The sequence below is a fragment of the Papilio polytes genome, unplaced genomic scaffold (assembly GCF_000836215.1).
Source record: "Papilio polytes unplaced genomic scaffold, Ppol_1.0 DF824024.1, whole genome shotgun sequence".
Lineage (NCBI taxonomy): Eukaryota > Metazoa > Arthropoda > Insecta > Lepidoptera > Papilionidae > Papilio > Papilio polytes.
Genome location: NW_013525180.1, coordinates 3,080,153 through 3,097,813, shown reverse-complemented (window position 1 = coordinate 3,097,813; position 17,661 = coordinate 3,080,153). Strand labels below are relative to the sequence as shown.

Below are 17,661 nucleotides of genomic sequence, written 5' to 3'. Positions count from 1 at the left end.
CCTGCGGAATCCGAACTGGTTGGCGCTGAGGTTCGGCCCCACTGTCTCCAGGTGCTGGACGAGGCGAGCAGCAATGATCCGCTCGAAGAGCTTGAGGGGCTTGGAGCCTAACTTAAGTGTAAGCTAGTGCTGAATAGACTATAAACAACCACACTGGTCCACTGCGGTTAGCCTTGACACATAATTTTAAATTTCTTTGTTGATATGTGTAGGTTGCATTACATAGTTTCCCTTCATTATTATACATTGGGTAAATTATGTAAATATGAAAGTCGAAAATCGAAATATACATTAGTATAACGTAGGATTCGAACCCAAAACTAGATTACAAGTACTTGATCCCTGAGCCACCAATACTCAAGTAATCAACCTCGAAAATAATAATAAAGTAAAGAGATTATATATATAAAAAGATTACCAAGCATAAATCCTGCCAACAACACATAGGTTACATAACCCATTGAAGGTATATAAAGATCTGGTGCGTTTATATCGTATCGGGGCTGTACCGGTGTGTCCTGGTCATATTTAACCATCCAATCCTTAAAAAAAAACACTTCTATAAAGAAAAATAAGTAAAAGAGAGCATTAAAATGTAAAAGAAAACTGTCAAATCACTCATTGCAAATGTTTAAAGAGTCAAGTAAAGGTAAATTATATGGAATATTTTGTAGCAAAAAAAAAATGTTTTTTTATATATGAAATAAGCTTGTTTAACAGATTTTTTAAATCAGTCAATCATCAATCAGTTTCTTTGTTACACTGGACATTATCTAGTTAAGGATTAAATTAATTTTTTGTAATGTTTAGTAAAAACTTATACCTTATGTGTGTATGGAAAGATTATTAGTAATAGTTTCTTGATAACATAACGTGTGTCTACAGCGAAATAATATCTTAGCCGCGACACAGGGACATAGCGACCGATCTCACGCTGTACTACTTCTCGACCCTGAGCGGCTAATTGGTTTCCGTACTGTAGAGCCATATCCTGGAATAAGTTAAGTAGTCATAATGGCATATTATTGAATATTTTTCTTCAATAACATTATTTATATTGGGAGCTGAATTGATTTTAATGTGATAGAGGGATACATAAACTACAAGCAAATAGCAGTAAAGAAACAACATGGTACAATTGTTAGCCAATGGCAAAAACAAAATGTTTAGAGAAATGTTTACCTGTACTGCAGGTTGTTGCAAAAAGGAACCAATTTGGGCTGGTGAAGCCATTGGTGTTTGACCATACCCACTTGCATAACTTAAACCTGAAATTAAAGTATTATAAAGATTTTAAAACCATAACAAAAATATTCTTTTTGACTTTTTCATAGCATAGGAATGAAAACAACTATTTGTTATAAACAGTTGTGATTTTTTTTCTAAATACTCACAACTCGGTTTATATTCATACTAGTTGTTGTTGTTGTTACCCTTACTAACTTTCGCATTTATAAAATTAACAAGATTTGATTATTTATTTTCTTTGAAAAGCAGCAACAATATATTAAATCAAGTAACTTACTTCCAGATGGTTCTGTGGTACCAAAATCTTGTCCATGATCTAATTGTATTCCCTCTTGGTACGGCGGTGGCGGTCCTGCTGGATATCCAGGGTTGTACATCGGGTTAGGACTATATTGCTGCACCGGTGAAGGAGCTCCCATAGCAGAAACATCACTAACTCTTTTCGCCTTCCTTGGACCACCTGAAAGACTGACTAAACAAACAAAAACAATACATAAGTACACATTTATCGTGTCTCGATTAATAACATAATTACGTATTAGAATGATAAAGTTCTTTTGGTGGTTGAAAGGCAAAATATAAGTCAAAGGGTAAAACACAACACATGTGATAGTGTTAGGGGATTGTTGGCCACTTACCGTTTCTAGATGCGTTGAAATTCATGTTTTGTAACAGTTTTAGGTCAGAAGAAGAGATTTATCATAATAAAAGTTCAATTAACTTAATTTATTTTATACTTTGATTGAAACACATCATCAACGTCCGATTTGTCTTATTCTGACATTACGCTTTTTTTAATTGACATTTGACATTATAACTAGTTTTACGCAAATTGTTCAGAAAACTTAAATAAATCAGGAACATAACATTTCTATATCAGTACTGTAACTAATGCAAGACGATAAAGTTTTATGTAAAATAATGAATTATTACTTTTCATCACTGTAAATTTATTTTAGAAGATCTAATTTTGGTGAAAACTTAACATGTGGTGGCTGAATGAAGTATAGTTTTCTACTAAAATCATAAATCAATACTCTGTTAGGTCAGTTGTCAAATTGACATTTTCTTTATTTACGTATTTGTCATCATCTTAGATCTTAGCAATATTTTGATTTTGCGTTGTTACAAAAGACTTTAAAAGTGTATAAATATTGAATTTATAATAAAAAATGGCTCTTACAAATGTCCTATTGTTGAGCCAGATTGCCGGTTATGTTATAGGCTTTATTTTGTCTCTCTGTATCATTGTTCCTATGAGCATGCATCAGGATGAGTTTGGGTCAATATCTGTTTTTAATATTTTCTTTATTTGCACTCTACAGCCAATTTGATTATGATTTAGCTGTCGTGTCAATAATTTTGCTTTAAATAAATTCGGTTAAACTGATTGAATTTCTTTTGTCTATTTTACTGATATTTTTGTCAACAGGGGTCACTGTCTATTGTTCTCAAAAGGGGCATGGCAGGAGGAAGACGGACAGCTGCTGGTGTCCTGGGCTTCTCAGGCGTACTGCAATTACGTTATTGCTATTGGGGTACTCATGTTCATAGTCTGCCTTGTACAAATATATAGGTATGTTTTATATAACTATATTAATATTATTATATTAGTAAACTAAATATGAGACCATTATTACTATTATTATTGTAGATTTATCAGTGTCAACATTTTTTATGCAACTGTTTTTTTTTTTTCAAGTTTAATTTCATTTAAGAAGTCAAAGACTAAGTTTCATCTTGTAGGCATAAATCTTTACCATTTGATGTTATTTCAGACTATCTATATTCATGTACAAAGGACAAGACAGTTCTTTCCTGTCTGCTTTCATTGAGGCTGTGGGTTGCATGACACTTTGCGGGCTGGCCGTGTCTGCCGCATGTCTTGTCACCCTTGGATTTATGAACTGGTGCAAGATTATCGTTGAGAGATTTCCAAGGTAGGTTTGTGTGAAAATTTTTATGGTAAATTTTGGTATAGAAACATGTTTCAATTAATTAATTTATTGCTTTGTTGTAGTTGTGAGGATGCAGCGGGACAGGACATTGATAAGAGAGATAAAATATCTACCAATGGTTTTTACATTGAAATGGGTACAGCTCAAGTAAGTATAGTATTAAGTTTATTTTAATGTAGGTAGTTGAAAAACTTACAAGTACATATTTAGTTGAATTTTATTAAAATTTAAGCTAAATCAAAATATCTACGTAATTCAGATATATTGTTTGTTTCTGTAGTAAATTCGAAAAAATAATTTTATATAAAGAGAGTCATTTCTTTTTAGAACAATATTTTGTTTGAGAGATTGCTAAGAAGCCTATGCGGTCTTCTAGATTGTTCTACATCCATGCCATTAGCATTTATAATGAGTATTAAAATATATCTTGTGTTCTTACAGTTTGGTGCATGGGGTGCGTTTGCAACTTGGGTAGGCCTTGCAGTATTTTCTACATTAAAAGTGTGTCGCTACCACCAGCTGCAGAACATTCAAGTCTCCATGTACAGAGAACGGCAGCGTTTAGTCAACGAAAACGAATCGCCCACGGCCGTAGAAGGCAGGTCCACACCTCCACTACATTAAGTTTATTGTAAGTGATTTGATACTCTCCACACAAAGAGTAAAAGCATTTATTATTCATTTTATTTAATACCAGCTATTGCTCCCGATTTCGTCCGTGTGTAAAATTGTTAAAAGCATAGCTTATGTTACTCAGTGATAACATAGCTTTTTAATCGTCAAAGATTTGTTATTATTCCGCCCCATAGTTTTTGAGTTTTCATAATACATCTAAAAATACAAATCTTACCACTTTATAATATCAATGTAGATGATTGTTAGATACAGTTTTTCTAAGTAAAAGATGTCGTTACCCATATGTACAGTCAGCGACATAAATATGTAACTAAAATACACTTTTTGGTTCCCATTTTCTTACCCATGTAGGAATGTAGTAATAGCACTCATAAAATAGTGATCTGAAGTATATAGATGGACATAGAAATACATATTTTTGAAACTGAAATATACAAGTTTCTGAGGCGTAAATGTATACTTTATGCAGCTGACTGTACTGATGTGGAGGGTAAAAAGTAAACTTTATTGTTGCTGTTCTATTTAAAATTATAAAGTATGTGATATTTAATTTATATTTAATACTATTATTTAATGATATTTATAAGTAAATTTTTATTGTAATTCAGATAATGAAGTTGAGATTGTAATTTAATTTTTAAAGTAATATAATGAGTGTTTTGTACAAAATAAATTTAGAATATTGTCAGCTATAGTAGAAAAGGCCCATTCTAATATTGTTTGATTCTAATATTGTAATGGCCGAATACTGAATTGCTAAAGACTTCGGTTCGGCAGATATCAAAGTTTCATTAGAATTAGGAGATTCAGCAAAGTCTTATCATTAACGACTCATTATCCCGTTCTTATCCTAATCCTGTAGGGTCGCATTAGGTTTACGTCCTCCAAGTAAATCTATCTTCCGTCATCTGTCATCACGTCTCTCTTGATCATGTCACATTTAAGAAATATTTGAATGTCGTTTTAATGTTCGGCGGAAAGTGATATTTCGATGTTAATTTCTTGTTGGCTTATGTTTGTGTAAAAAATAGAGTAATATTAGATTTGTGAATTTACATCTTTTGATAAAAGATAATTGGATTCTAATTTATGGTATATCGATAATGATTCCATACATTAAAAGTTTTCATGTCAATTTGTTTGATAATCTTTGTAATAAGACAATTAAAATGTAATATATTTGATCTCATGCCGGAACATTTTATCACATATTTTTTTATTCATTAATGTAAATAATTCAATATAACTGTAGAAAGCGACATATAATTGTAATTTAATGACATGTTGGAAATTAATAAAAACATCATGTAAACTTGTGTTTTATTAATACTAATCCATGATCACATATTATTAATTAGAGAAGGTTACAAAGGAGTAAAGGAAAGACCTACCTACGAACACTTAAATAATACAATAAATAATTAAAACCGATCAAAACTTGGAATTAGCTAATATCAGTCTCTAAGTATATAGTAATGATAAATAGGGTACAATAATTTAATTACCGGCTATGGTTTCATTATGTTTCTTGGCCATATGCACTCGGAGATACCTGAGCTGGGAGAACTGCTTGCCGCAGCGGTAGCATTCTTGTTTGTCCTCTGTGTGCGTGAATTCGTGTCGGCGCAGGTCATCCAGCACGTTGAAGCGGCGGTCGCACAAGTGGCACCCGAGATTCGGCTCTTCCGAGTGCCGCTTCATGTGTCGCAGCAGATGCGTGCGCCAACGGAACGAGCTTTTACACTTAGTACACGGCCATTTCTTCGTATCCAAGTGGGTCTGCTCATGGCAGTACAAGTTCGCCGCCGTACAGAACGACTTATGGCAATATTTGCAAATGTATGTCTTCTTGTGGCCCTCGTGGATGTGACTAATGTGCTGCGACAGAACTTGCTTGTTTCGGAATTTTTTGTGGCATTTTTCGCACTCCGTCTCCTTAATAAAGTGAGAATTTTTAACGTGATATTCGAAGCTGGAACGTGCGGTGAACACCCGGGGGCAGTACTTGCAACGCAACGGCTTTACCTTCTTCTTGGCGTTGAGCTTATCGACACACGCCATGATTATCTCGACGTTGTCGATCTGTTTGCTCGGCCCGTTGATCTCGAGCGGCGCGTCGAGGTCCGCGCTCACTGCCGCCGGCGCGAGCTTCTTGCCTTTTTGCTTATTTCGAGAATTTTTGGACGCCATGGAAACATTTGATTTTCGTTCCTTGCAGACTTCTGACCTAGGATTTCTAGTTAATTTTTCTTTGGTTGCTGCTTTTATATGTAATATAGGTTTAGGAGCGCTTGTTTTGTCGTTAGTTTGGCGCTTCTTCTTCTCTGTCGGAGGATTTTTTGCTGATCCTGGTTTTTTATTAATTTGCCCTGCGTCAGGCACTTTAGTTTTCACCGCAGGTTCTGCCGTTTTAAGGTTTTCCAATGTTTTGATCTGTTTAAATTTTCTAGTGGGATTGTCATCTTCGTATTGATCGTCGTCGTCGCTTATGACGTACAGAAAGGGATCTCGTTCGCGAAAAGGAAGCAAATCTTCCGAATGCATAGAGATCACGTGCTCCGGGTAATCTTCCTCGGTTTGTCTGATGCCGCAGTATTCGCAAATCTTTCTTTTATCGAAGTCTTTGCACCCGTCGGATTCGCGGAAGGAATCCTTTAACCTGTAACAAATCGGGCTCGTCAACTAAGCAATGTGCAATTTTCTACTGATGTTTTACTACGCCGTGTGTTTTATAATGTGCGTTGAGTTGACTGCGAAGACGAAAAGATTTGCCGCAGGAGCACGAGTGAGCTTTTTCTCCAGTGTGGACGGTGACATGGGCCCGCAGTTCCCCGCCTCGTTTGAACTTCGCACCGCATTTTATACAACTGAATTTCCACTCGTCTTGGTGAACTTTCCGATGCATGCGAAGCGCCGCGCTAGACTTGGAAGCCTTGCCGCAAATGTCACAGACAAACTCTCTGCTTTCCGAGTGAGATTTCATATGGTCCCGAAGGTGGCCATTCCTCGTGAAGGTTTTGTCGCAGACAGTACAGGAGAACGGTCTGTGTTTAGCGTGTATGGCTTTGCTGTGGCGCGCCAGGTTCCCGCTGTCATTGAACGCCAGCCCGCAAGTGTGGCAACTGTATCTTTTCTCTCCGATGTGAGCTCGCATGTGCCGTTTCCAAGATCCAAATGCAACATTTTTGTCACAAATATTGCAATGATTGTACTTTTTTCCCTCTTCATTTGTTATCGTGAGGGGTTTATTTATGTTTTGTATTTCTTTCCGCGTGTCCTGAGAGGCTTCATTTTCTATCTCGTTTGTTTCCACTTCAACTTTGAACTTAATTTCTTTTATCGTTATACTGAAAATAAAATTGATTTCTTTTTATTATTTATTATCGTAATTCGTCTAATATTTTCACATGAATGATTTTTTTTTTGTAATTGCATGTAATGATCTTACAAATAAGACGATGGATTAGTCACTGATATTGTCCGACATGATTAAACAGTGGTTCATTGACAAGTTGTTTGGGAGGTTCGCTTTGGTGCACTCTCTTGTAGTGGTGTTTGAGGGCGCGTTGCTGCCTGAAGGCGGCGCCACACAGCAGACAGGCGTGCGGCTTGGGGTTGGTGTGTGCGAGCGCGTGGCTATGGAGATCGTGCTTCTGGCGGAAGGCCTTGCCGCAATGCAAGCACGCGTGCGGCCGCTCGCCGGTGTGCTTTAGCCTGTGCCTGGTGAGGCCGGACCGCAGCCGGAACTTGGCCCCGCACTCGGCGCAATGGAAGGGATACTGCTCGCTGTGTGTTTTCAGGTGCACGTGCAAGGAGCCGCTCTGCGTGAACCGCTTTCCGCAGTGTGAGCAGACGAAAGGCCGCTCGCCTGTGTGGATGCGCAGGTGCTGCTTCAAGTTCTGCGTGTTGGCGAAGTTCTTCGGGCAGAAGCTGCACGAATGCCGGCGTAACCGCTGGTGCGTCTCCGTCAAGTGCCGTTGGAGGCCGTTTGGCGTTCTGAATTGTTTTCCGCAAACGTGACACACGCAAGGTCTCTCGCCCGTGTGAATACGTTTGTGAAATATGTAAGTGTGCATGGTGCTCAAATTTTTGTCGCATATTTTGCATGCGAAAAAAACCTTTCCGTCGACTTTTCTTTGCACTTCGTTTAATTCCAGTCTGGTCTCTTCGTCCATCTTTCCTTTGCGCATATTCCATTCAGTCAAATCGTCAAAATTATTTATATCTCCATCTTCATCACTTCTAGTGTCCTGTATGACTTCGGAATCGCTGGAATCCGAAAAGTCGGGATAATCTGACGTATTTCTGTCGTGCTCTGCTACGTAATGATTTCTAAAATTAAGTAAAGCATTGTAAACATTTCTATACAAATCGTTCGATTGTTCACTTGCGATCGCTGCAAGAGGACGATCGTCATTATCAGACACGTCGGAAACACTTTCAGCAGATGCAGATAAAGTATCCGATTTAATATTTTTATTGGTATCATTTATTTCATTTTCATTAATAATCCTCGATCGATATGTATTCTCGCAATTAGCGCTGCTGGGTGTCCATCTGCAACAAAGAACCCAGTTAATTTACTTCTTCCTTCTGTGCGTATTTAAGTGGTATTTGAGATGCGTGCTCCTTCGAAATTTCTTCGAGCATATGTAGCATTCGTAGTTTCGAACGTTTAAATGTATTTCCAAATGGCGATCGAGTGTGTTTTTAGCGCGGTAGGATCGGTTGCAGTGTTCGCAGGTGTAGGGCTTGTCTCCGGTGTGTATCCTCCTGTGCACATCACGCGCGATTCGCGACGGGAAAGCTTCGCCGCAGTACGAACAAACGAAACTTAAAATTCCCTCGTGAGATATATCCTGGTGACTCTTGAGACTGGCTTTACTTTTGTAAACTTTGTTACATCTATCGCACGGGTGTTTTTCTGTGACACCTTTGTGACTTTTCATATGTATAAGCATGTTGTATTTGTTTGAAAATGTTTTATTGCATTCGGGACACACAGCCGGTATGTATTTTTGCCATTTGTCGCTTTGCTTTGTATAATCTTTGTTTTGCACTTTAACATCTTTGACGTGTAGGTTTGTAATATGATCCTTTAGTTCATCTTTGTCGTGAGCAGTGAAACCGCAACTTTTACAAATATTTTCTTCATTATTCCTTGTTTGTTTCAAATGTGCTTTTTCTAGATGTTTAACGAACAATTTGGTGTCGTAATATATAGTGTCGCAGCAGTTCATTCCATCCTCGATGCTGACTTCAACATGTTGGTTCAAATGGCAGATGAGACGTGTTGGGGAAGAAAAGGAACTTTCACAAAAGGGACAATTGAATCTTTTTAATTTTACTACATTTATTTCTTTGTCTGATTCTACATCTGTTATGTCTTCTGCTAACACTTCAACAATAGATACGTTTTCTTTTATGAAGGCTTCTGTTACGTTTTTGGAGTCACAATTGTGTTGTGACTGTAAATGTTCAACAAAACAGTCCAATGTAGGTATTTGTTTATTACACTTTTCACAAAGAAATTCTAATCCAAAATTCATCAGATTTATATCAGTTATTTGGAAAGTTTTGATTACAATATCTCTTACATTTGATACAGACAATTTTGTTTCTAACCTGAAATGGTATGTAATTTTTATTTACGAAATCCAGATCTCTAAGACAAGATTTCATAAATAAAAATTGAAATTCGACTAAAATACTTACTTTCCTTTTGTTCTTATCTCATATATTCTATCGTGGATTTTACTGGTCGAATCCTGAAAAAGATATAATGGTTAATTGTCTTACATAAAAATTTATAAAACACAAATAATAAAACAACAGACTTGAAGGAGTTCCGAAAGCTTGTTGTTGAGTGCGGTGTCAGCCTGCGTACAGTTCTGCACAAGGTCGTGCCATGATATGAGCGTGCTGACACATTGGTAACAGACCACCTGAGGTAACACATCTTCTTCTGATACCTGTTGCAATAAATATAATTATAAGATACCTAGCTTCCGTCCGCGCCTCCGTTCGCAAGGAATTAAAAAAACAAAATTGAGTACCCCATGTGTTCTTCCACACTATCCTCTACATCTATGCCAAATTTCATTGAAATCTGTTCAGCCGTTTATGCTACAAACTCTAACAAACATTCATCCATCTAAACTTTCGAATTTATAATATTACTATGATATAAATATAAAATATAAAATAATATTATAACGAGGAAAAATTTTTATTTTTGGATTTTTGTATGTTGAAATAACTCAAAAACAACTGGACCGATTTCAAAAATTCTCGCACCATAAAAACTATGTTATCAGTGAATAACATGGGTTTTGTTTTTACTTTTTATTTTTAATTAAACGCGGCTAAATCACGAGCAACAACTAGTGATAAAAAAAATTATAAATAAAGGAATAGTCCTTTAAGCTTGATTAACAAGAGATTTGTTGGTGCATTGAGAAGTTGTGCTCTAGAAGCCTAAATTATGAGACTGGTCATGCATCTGCGGTTTATCTAGTAATTTGTGTCTGATAAATACAAATTAAGCTGAGCTGCAAGCCAAAATACTGATATTTACACAAGTGGATCAACAATTTTGAGTTACCCATGACTAGTGTTTTAAAAATGGATATAATTACCTGAATAGGAAGATATTTGTGTATTTTATCAGCTAATTTATTCTGTAAGCCTTCTCCTATAAATATCGGTACAACAAATTCTGTAACAGCTGCACAGGTTCGACAGACATTTGTAAAATCCTCAATATCTGAAATAAAAAGTTTGTAGCAATTTTTTTTTCACCTTAAATAGCTCAATAACAGGCCCCTAGTCCCCCAGCATCCACAGAGGCGTATCGCCTACTTTGAGATACTGTTCTACATGTTATCATTGTGTAATAACTACTTCCAGAAGATTCAGCAAATTAATGTTCTATAGTTTCGAAAATGGATGAGGTGTTGCTGATTCACAGTTAAAATATTTTTCACAAAACTTTGTATGTAATTACAAAAATATTATATTTATACGTTCATATACAACTACTATAAAAGAGAAACTAGCATATTCTTATTAAAATAGTAAATAAAAAAACCAAAAGTATACACTTACTTTCGAGGTTTATTTGACCTGTACCAAGTTCACTCTCATCTTTCGTTTCAAATTCTTGTGAATGGTTTATAATGAATACTTGTTCCGTGTTGTTATTCATTGTATTTTATGTTATAATGAGCCAAAAGTATCACTTTAAAACGAACTTTTCGAACATCGTTTCGGATTGTCAATATTTTGACGGAAGTTATTGATTTGATTGAAATCAAAGAGTACTACGTCAAGGCTAAGTCAAAGAGTTATTGATTTTTAACACGTTACGTTCCATTATTCCAACGTGTTTTCTTAATTTTTTGTTATGGGTATATTTTTTTTATTTTCTCTTTTCTAGGGAAATGTGTTGTCTACACTTTGTCTATCTTTTTTGTGATTGTTTTAGATAGTAAAGATATTGTGGTAAATACAAAAAAAAAAACATATATAGTGTGAAGATTTTTATAATTGCCAATTAAACCAATAGTAAACAGTTTATTACACTTTTATTATCAGCAATGTGGCTTCAGTTAATAATTTCAAGTTTTCTTAATCTATTTTCGATTCTTTTTCTCGCTTCATCAGAAATCGGTTTCTGCGGCAATGATGGCGGGCCGACTTTTATTCCGGAAACTATTTCCATACCTGCCTTCATTATGGGTACCCATGGACCTAAGACATAAAGCGAATTATATTACAAAGATTGAGTTGATATGTAATCTAAATTAAAAAATAAAAAATAAAAAATAAAAACAAAAAGTAATTGGACAGTTCAAAAGTAAAGAAATTAAAAAAAAATTGCGGCCGCCGTTACAATGTTACAAATGTAATCTATTAAAATGGCCCTGCTAAGGTTTTATAAATTTAATCTCGGAGAAAAGATTTGCAACAATCTTTAAAACCCTAATTAAATACATTTACAATCTACCTTCAACTGTATGCGCTTCAATCGCCAGGCTGAGCTTTTCCTGCAAAGACCTCGCTTTGGCAACGTTGTTCCCCTCCACCGCTTCCAGTATGTCTTGAGCTAATCTCGGGAACAAGTTCCAAGTGGTGCCGATACTGGACTTTATGCCTAGTAATGCCGCTGGCGCGATCAACTGTGGTTTTGGATGATTGCAAGATATATTAAGAATCATAAATGTACAGTTAACTTCATAAATATGAAAATTTAAATTTATCTATTTACAAACAATATTTACCATGATCTCAATCTCAAAAGTGGGTTTGTTTCAAATTTAACGTTTTTTTTTTAAATACAGTGAATAACGGTGTCAAAAAATTCTTACAGTGTCAGCTCCGAGGAACATTTCCTGCCCATCCTTCAGCGCCCTCAACACTTGCGCGCCTTCACTCAAGTCGTTTGATGTGAACTTAATGCCCTTGAAGTTGGGAATACGCGATGTTGCCTTAGTTACAAACGCTGGCATGTTCACTGTTGAAATTAAAAACATTCTAAAGTACCCTAATTTTAAAGAGCAACAGCTCTTAATTTGTTTATATTGCTAGCTTTCACACGTGACTCCGTCTGCGCGAAATTTAAACAAAAACTTAGTAAGTGAACTATGTGCTCTTCAAAACTATGTTCTATGTTAGATTTCATCATCCGTTCAGCAGTTTAGATTGTCTATCAAATATCCATCCATATATCCAAATTTTCACTATCCTATGACCATACACGGTGTAAATCCACAAACGACAAACCATAATAATGTACAACTCACTTTCTACTTTACTCATGCTCGGTATATGATAATAGAGTACAGGCAGGTTGGGCGCAGCCTGAGCAACCAGCTCCACGTAGTCCACCAGGGAATCCACACTATCCGGCTTGAAGTACAACTCAGGTAGAGTTAAAAGCGAATTTGCTCCCACATTTTGGCAATACGAGGCCTAAAAAATAAGATTCGTTATTTGAAAAAACTACTAACTCTACCCATACACTCTAGGGAACACTAATTGAACGTCACTCATCAAAATCTCAGGAAGGGACGTGAGAAAGGGAAAAATATCTTTATGACTCCTCATGTATCGAGCAATTATCTATCTATGGGGAGCGGTCGCTTTTGGACGGCTTGTTTCGACGAATTCTGGTGGCCGCCTTCTGTTTTCCCATATCGATAAAAATTTACTGCCTTGCCAGTCGTGTAACAAAATATTTAATTAAGTTAATTTTAAACAAGTTTACTTTCTACAAAAGAGTAAGATTTGTAGGAATTCATTTTTCCGAATAAAGTGTATCCTAAAAATTATTTCGATTCAATCATTAAGAATAAATAGGTGTGTATACAGCAAGAATGAATTATCTCAAGCGATATGAGTGGAAGTTACATAAATGATAACACCGAAATGTTAACTTCCAGTGATAAGGTGTTCTTGTAACCTTCAAATTTGTCAACATCTTATATCGGCGTTGCTAAGATGCAATTTAAAATACTGGGTTTGACGTTTATTAAACTTGCACTAATTCGTTTCAGATGAGTACATTTTTAACCCAACATCCTAACATCGTCCAAATTTTAGACTCGGAAGGTTTGACGCAGCACTGTTTAGTGCTGTTGTCTTTATTGTTCTTACCAAATCCAAGACATCTTGCAACGGAGCACCACCGACTTGCACTTGTATATGAAGACCGGTGGTCTTAGCAACCTTTACCCAGGCATCTATTACTTTTTTCCTGTCATCAACGCTTAAGGACATGTGCTCCCCAGTCGTACCACCAACTTCATAGAAAAAGAAAAGAGAATAAATCTGATAATTTATGTATGTTTCAATTTCAAATATAAGGTGCATCTAAATAAGGCTTTGTCCGGTAACTTACCAAGGACGGATTTGATGCCAGCATTTGCAAGGTACTTAGCATATTCTGGTATCGCCGCAAAGTTTATGGTATGGTCATTGTTAAGTGGTGTGAACACCGGTGGCATCAAGCCTCGAGCGTTAAAGACCACCTGCACAAATCGGAGGAAGTGTCACCTTACTAATATTATAGATGCGTAAGTTTAAATGAATGGCTAAACGAATTCGGATTAGCTTTGGCAAGAAAATAGATTACTGACTGGAATCGCGCACATTATGCTAAATAATAATTTTATTTCGCGCAAAGTCCGAGGGTTAGTACTACAATAATTGTTGCAAGTAACCGTTTTCAATGTACCTTCGATTTTTAAAGTTTTAATAATATTATAAATGTGAAAGTTTAGATGGATAGATGGATGGAAGTTTGTTAGAGTTATTAACTGGACTGTCAAACAAGTTGCACAGTGATTCCATTAAATCTATGACTGACTGGCCATCGCATCTGTCAAACTGTATTTACCAAGTATGAACCGGGCATAATACATTAAATTAATTGATAAAAAAAAAAAAACAAAAAAGATGCACCTTACCATTTTTTTGAATTATATTGTTTAAAAATTCGAGACGTACTAACAGTCTGACGGTCGTCGTTGTTTTGTCGTTTGAAAGCAATATCAATGCTGATTATAACACTGTTATCTAAAAATAAACGTAACAAATACTTCATTGATAGCAATTATAATAACAAAACATTAATAAAATTTAAATATACATTTAAAGACAAATAAATGGGTCGAAAAAATAGCTACCCAGGACTGGTCGGTTGAGTAGGCTTGCCGCCCGATGACCTTGTGTCAGTGCACTGAATGCGGGCAATGCATCGTTCAACAAATCGTCTACAAACGTTGTAGTCTCGTTTACTAACAGTATTTTACCAAAAAACAAATTTTTAAAGTCAGTATTTTAAAAATTTGTTTTCTGGTAAAATACTGGTACACTGGTATCTCAGTAGATACCAAACGAAGTAAATTATAGTATTTTATACTGTGGTATATATGAGGGTATCTTAATATAATGTACCGTCCGCTTACTATTAATAAATCAGTCCAGTAGCAATCGCCGTTTCAATAACACCCCTACATTACATTATACATAAGATGAAAAATCTTATATCTGTCAGATACGTGTATCTTAGATAAGTTAAACCCACAGAACACATTTATTCTTCAGATTACATCTCTGTCAGGAACCAGTGAAAGTCTCGTCAAAATCGACCCAGACACTGCAGATATCTCGAAATATGGATTTTGTTTAGGACATACCACTCCAATTTTATTAACTGTAAAGATAGTACTGATAATAATGAATTGGCATTATGCAGTCTTATTATACAGCATTTTGAAAGGAATAGATGGACTAAACCATATTTTTTGCTGTCCTTCGTCACCCCTTGACCTTTTTGTACATAAAATTTCCAAATAAAGGAAAAGAAAACTACTTTACAAATGTAATCATTATTTATTACATATAACAAAGTAATCATCCTCAAATATTTCAGTACCTTCATTTACTTTACATAAATCAAATATTAAAATCATGTATCAAAATCATTTTGTTCGATTCAAATCATGCATTTTATTACTTATAAATCAAATTTCATTTACACTTAAAAGCTACCAAGTATTTGGAGGCAAAAGACCACTAGGTGGCGGCACTTGGCCAGTTTTTAAAACATTTTGTAAGTACACTTCCAATCTCGTTTTTGGTCCGCCTTCATCTATATTCTCTAGAATCTTCAGATAGTCTGTACTGACCAATTTAATGATTTTAACAAATTGTTTCTTGTAATTTTTGTAAAATTCAGAACCACAAACAGAGAAGAAAACATGAAGAAGTGTTGCACAGATGTCGGGTTCTGGTTTCAAGTTGATAAAAGAAGAAAGCCACTTCCAACCCTGACATAAACCATGAGGATTAGATGTGTTAACAAATTTGGGCATCTTTGCTATCCAAATAGCACAACAAAGCTGGAATATACCGGACATCCTTTTCAAAAATTTATCTTGCTTTTCAACAGCTCCATCCTCATTATAAATATAACCTCTAGATATATAGAATTCTTTATCAGTTTGTCCTTCTTTTTGTGGCAACAACATTGGTACCAAGTAAGGGCACTGTCTATGGAAATTAGCTTCTAGAAGTTTCCCAAACTCTGGAAATTGTGCCCTTAATGCTACAGCAACTGCTGCAAGAGGATAAGCTGCCTCTGGGTTACTTGAAACTAATAAATCTCCTTGTCTTACTATCTTCTTAGCTAATAAAGCAGTACAATAGTGCAATCCTTGAGGATGTTGTGTTGCTTGGACATATGTATCCAACACCTGTACTCTCTCACCTCTAAGTAATTTATACAGTTTATCAAATTTGTCTCTAATATGTGCACCACTTACTGAAGACAATGCATTCACTGGTGTATTAACAGCTTTTTGGCAATCAAATCTAAATTTTTTCAAATTTGCATTTTCTAACAGTTCCTTATAGTTGCTCTCATATGCATTTAAAAAGTCTCGCAATTCAACAAAGTAAGCATAGTTTTTAGAAGAATAAAACATAGGTGTTGTTTTATTAGGTTCAATTTTTGTATTTGTTTGTTCAACTTTCTCCTTTAGTTTCTTAATTTCATTTTCTTTTTTCATCCTTTGCTCTTCTATTTCTTTCTTTTTAAGCACCTCTTCCTTCAGTTTGATCTCATTTAAATCCTCCAAGATTTTCTTATGAATGTTTTCAATGTTTAGAGATAATATTTCCGCCTGTTTCACTTCTTTGTCAGTGATAGTTCCGGATTTACAAAGTTCCATAATAGAATTTATATTTCCAATGACTGCATTGATAGACATTACATATTTGTCATATATAGACTTTGCATGAGGTTCAGAGTTTAATATATTACTAATATCATTATAACAAATACACACTTTTGTCCGACTATCTGTAATGGCAGCAAATCTGCTGGCTGCCTTGTTTTGTTCTTCCAATATTCGGTTCATGTTGTCTATTGTAGATTTATTTATAATTTGGCAGTTTTTCTCATCCAATTTAGCTTTGTCTAAAACAGACAAATTGTCATTATCCCGCAACTGCTTTACCATCTGCAACCTTCTTGCACGCAACTCTAAAGCTTTCCGTTCACTTTCTTCACTCTGTTTTTTCCAAAAGGTTCTCATACTCTCAGTGTGCTTTGATATCATTTTTTCGATCAAGTTTTTAAACAACTCCTCTGAAGACTCCAATAATTTTGATTCGTACTGCTTCATTATAAGTGTATAACGGAGATCCTCACCAATTTTATCTTCAAGCAAACTTAAATCATTGTCGTCATTTTTAACCGGAGTATTTTCTTTTAACTTCGTATTTTTTAAAGGACTCTTTGGACCGATTGTTACTTCTTTGACCATTGGACTTATTTCAGCAGCTTTTGTAAGAGCAGAAATGCGTAGTTTTTCAAAACCTGCTAATGGATCTGAAATACTAATGTCATGTTTTATATTTTCTCTCGACAAATTATCGATTATGTTATAACTATTTTCAAAGTCTGACAATACTGATATATCACTCATGATTATATAAATGTGATGTCCACACGGTTTAGTTGATAAGTTATTATTTCATATTAAAATGTTATTAAAAATAAGAATAGCAAGCACACTTGTTAAAACGTAACGGAAACGTTGTTGACTTTATCGGTCACTCTGTCACTGTCAAAAATCTGTGTCATCATTTACAAAAATTGCTTATGCCTTTTGATACATAAAGAAATATAATCAAAAGCAAAAAATAAGCATTGTAGGTGAAAATCTTATAAATTAAATACTTTCGAAAATTGATACCACATGCCGACATCTACATTTACCTTATCTGTACTTTATTAGACGTGGGATTC

General features: G+C 35.3%; 5 protein-coding genes across 8 annotated transcripts in view; 1 reads left to right on the top strand and 4 right to left on the bottom strand.

Moving 5' to 3' along the window:
* LOC106100949 (protein YIF1B) overlaps positions 1–2,030 on the bottom strand; it is a 5,563-nt gene extending 3,533 nt beyond the window's left edge. Inside the window, exons 1-5 of the mRNA XM_013280014.1 lie at positions 1,887–2,030; positions 1,526–1,720; positions 1,183–1,268; positions 824–991; positions 419–542 (exon numbers count right to left, since the gene is read on the bottom strand). Coding sequence (XP_013135468.1) covers positions 419–542; positions 824–991; positions 1,183–1,268; positions 1,526–1,720; positions 1,887–1,911 — 598 coding nt within the window. The 5' untranslated portion in view covers positions 1,912–2,030. The remainder of the gene's footprint in view (positions 1–418; positions 543–823; positions 992–1,182; positions 1,269–1,525; positions 1,721–1,886) is intronic.
* Positions 2,031–2,321: 291 nt separating this feature from the next.
* Positions 2,322–5,103, top strand: LOC106100968 (transmembrane protein 179). Its single transcript, XM_013280029.1, has 5 exons — positions 2,322–2,530; positions 2,681–2,824; positions 3,027–3,188; positions 3,269–3,353; positions 3,648–5,103. The coding sequence occupies exons 1-5, from the start codon at positions 2,421–2,423 to the stop codon at positions 3,828–3,830; spliced, it is 684 nt and encodes a 227-aa protein (XP_013135483.1). The 5' UTR covers positions 2,322–2,420; the 3' UTR covers positions 3,831–5,103.
* A 47-nt stretch (positions 5,104–5,150) lies between these two features.
* Positions 5,151–11,174, bottom strand: LOC106101137 (zinc finger protein 3). Of its 4 annotated transcripts, XM_013280264.1 has the most exons (6): positions 10,950–11,172; positions 10,481–10,608; positions 9,680–9,814; positions 9,558–9,610; positions 7,291–8,399; positions 7,101–7,189 (listed from the first exon to the last, which is right to left on the bottom strand). In XM_013280264.1, exons 1-5 carry the CDS (start codon positions 11,047–11,049, stop codon positions 7,310–7,312), a joined length of 1,506 nt encoding a protein of 501 aa, XP_013135718.1. In that variant the 5' UTR covers positions 11,050–11,172; the 3' UTR covers positions 7,101–7,189; positions 7,291–7,309. The 4 variants fall into 4 exon arrangements, with proteins under 4 accessions (XP_013135716.1, XP_013135718.1, XP_013135717.1 ...); XM_013280262.1 differs by lacking the exons at positions 7,101–7,189; positions 7,291–8,399 and adding an exon at positions 5,151–6,501 and having other exon boundaries at positions 10,950–11,155; XM_013280263.1 differs by having other exon boundaries at positions 7,115–8,399.
* Positions 11,175–11,370: 196 nt separating this feature from the next.
* On the bottom strand, positions 11,371–14,698 carry LOC106100959 (N-acetylneuraminate lyase-like). The gene is made up of 8 exons (XM_013280022.1): positions 14,531–14,698; positions 14,312–14,420; positions 13,744–13,873; positions 13,500–13,645; positions 12,647–12,815; positions 12,212–12,357; positions 11,851–12,022; positions 11,371–11,594 (listed from the first exon to the last, which is right to left on the bottom strand). Exons 2-8 carry the CDS (start codon positions 14,312–14,314, stop codon positions 11,449–11,451), a joined length of 912 nt encoding a protein of 303 aa, XP_013135476.1. The 5' UTR covers positions 14,315–14,420; positions 14,531–14,698; the 3' UTR covers positions 11,371–11,448.
* A 520-nt stretch (positions 14,699–15,218) lies between these two features.
* On the bottom strand, positions 15,219–17,467 carry LOC106101080 (nucleoporin GLE1). The gene has a single exon (XM_013280184.1). It carries the CDS (start codon positions 17,336–17,338, stop codon positions 15,395–15,397), a length of 1,944 nt encoding a protein of 647 aa, XP_013135638.1. The 5' UTR covers positions 17,339–17,467; the 3' UTR covers positions 15,219–15,394.
* Between the last annotated feature and the right edge of the window lie 194 nt (positions 17,468–17,661).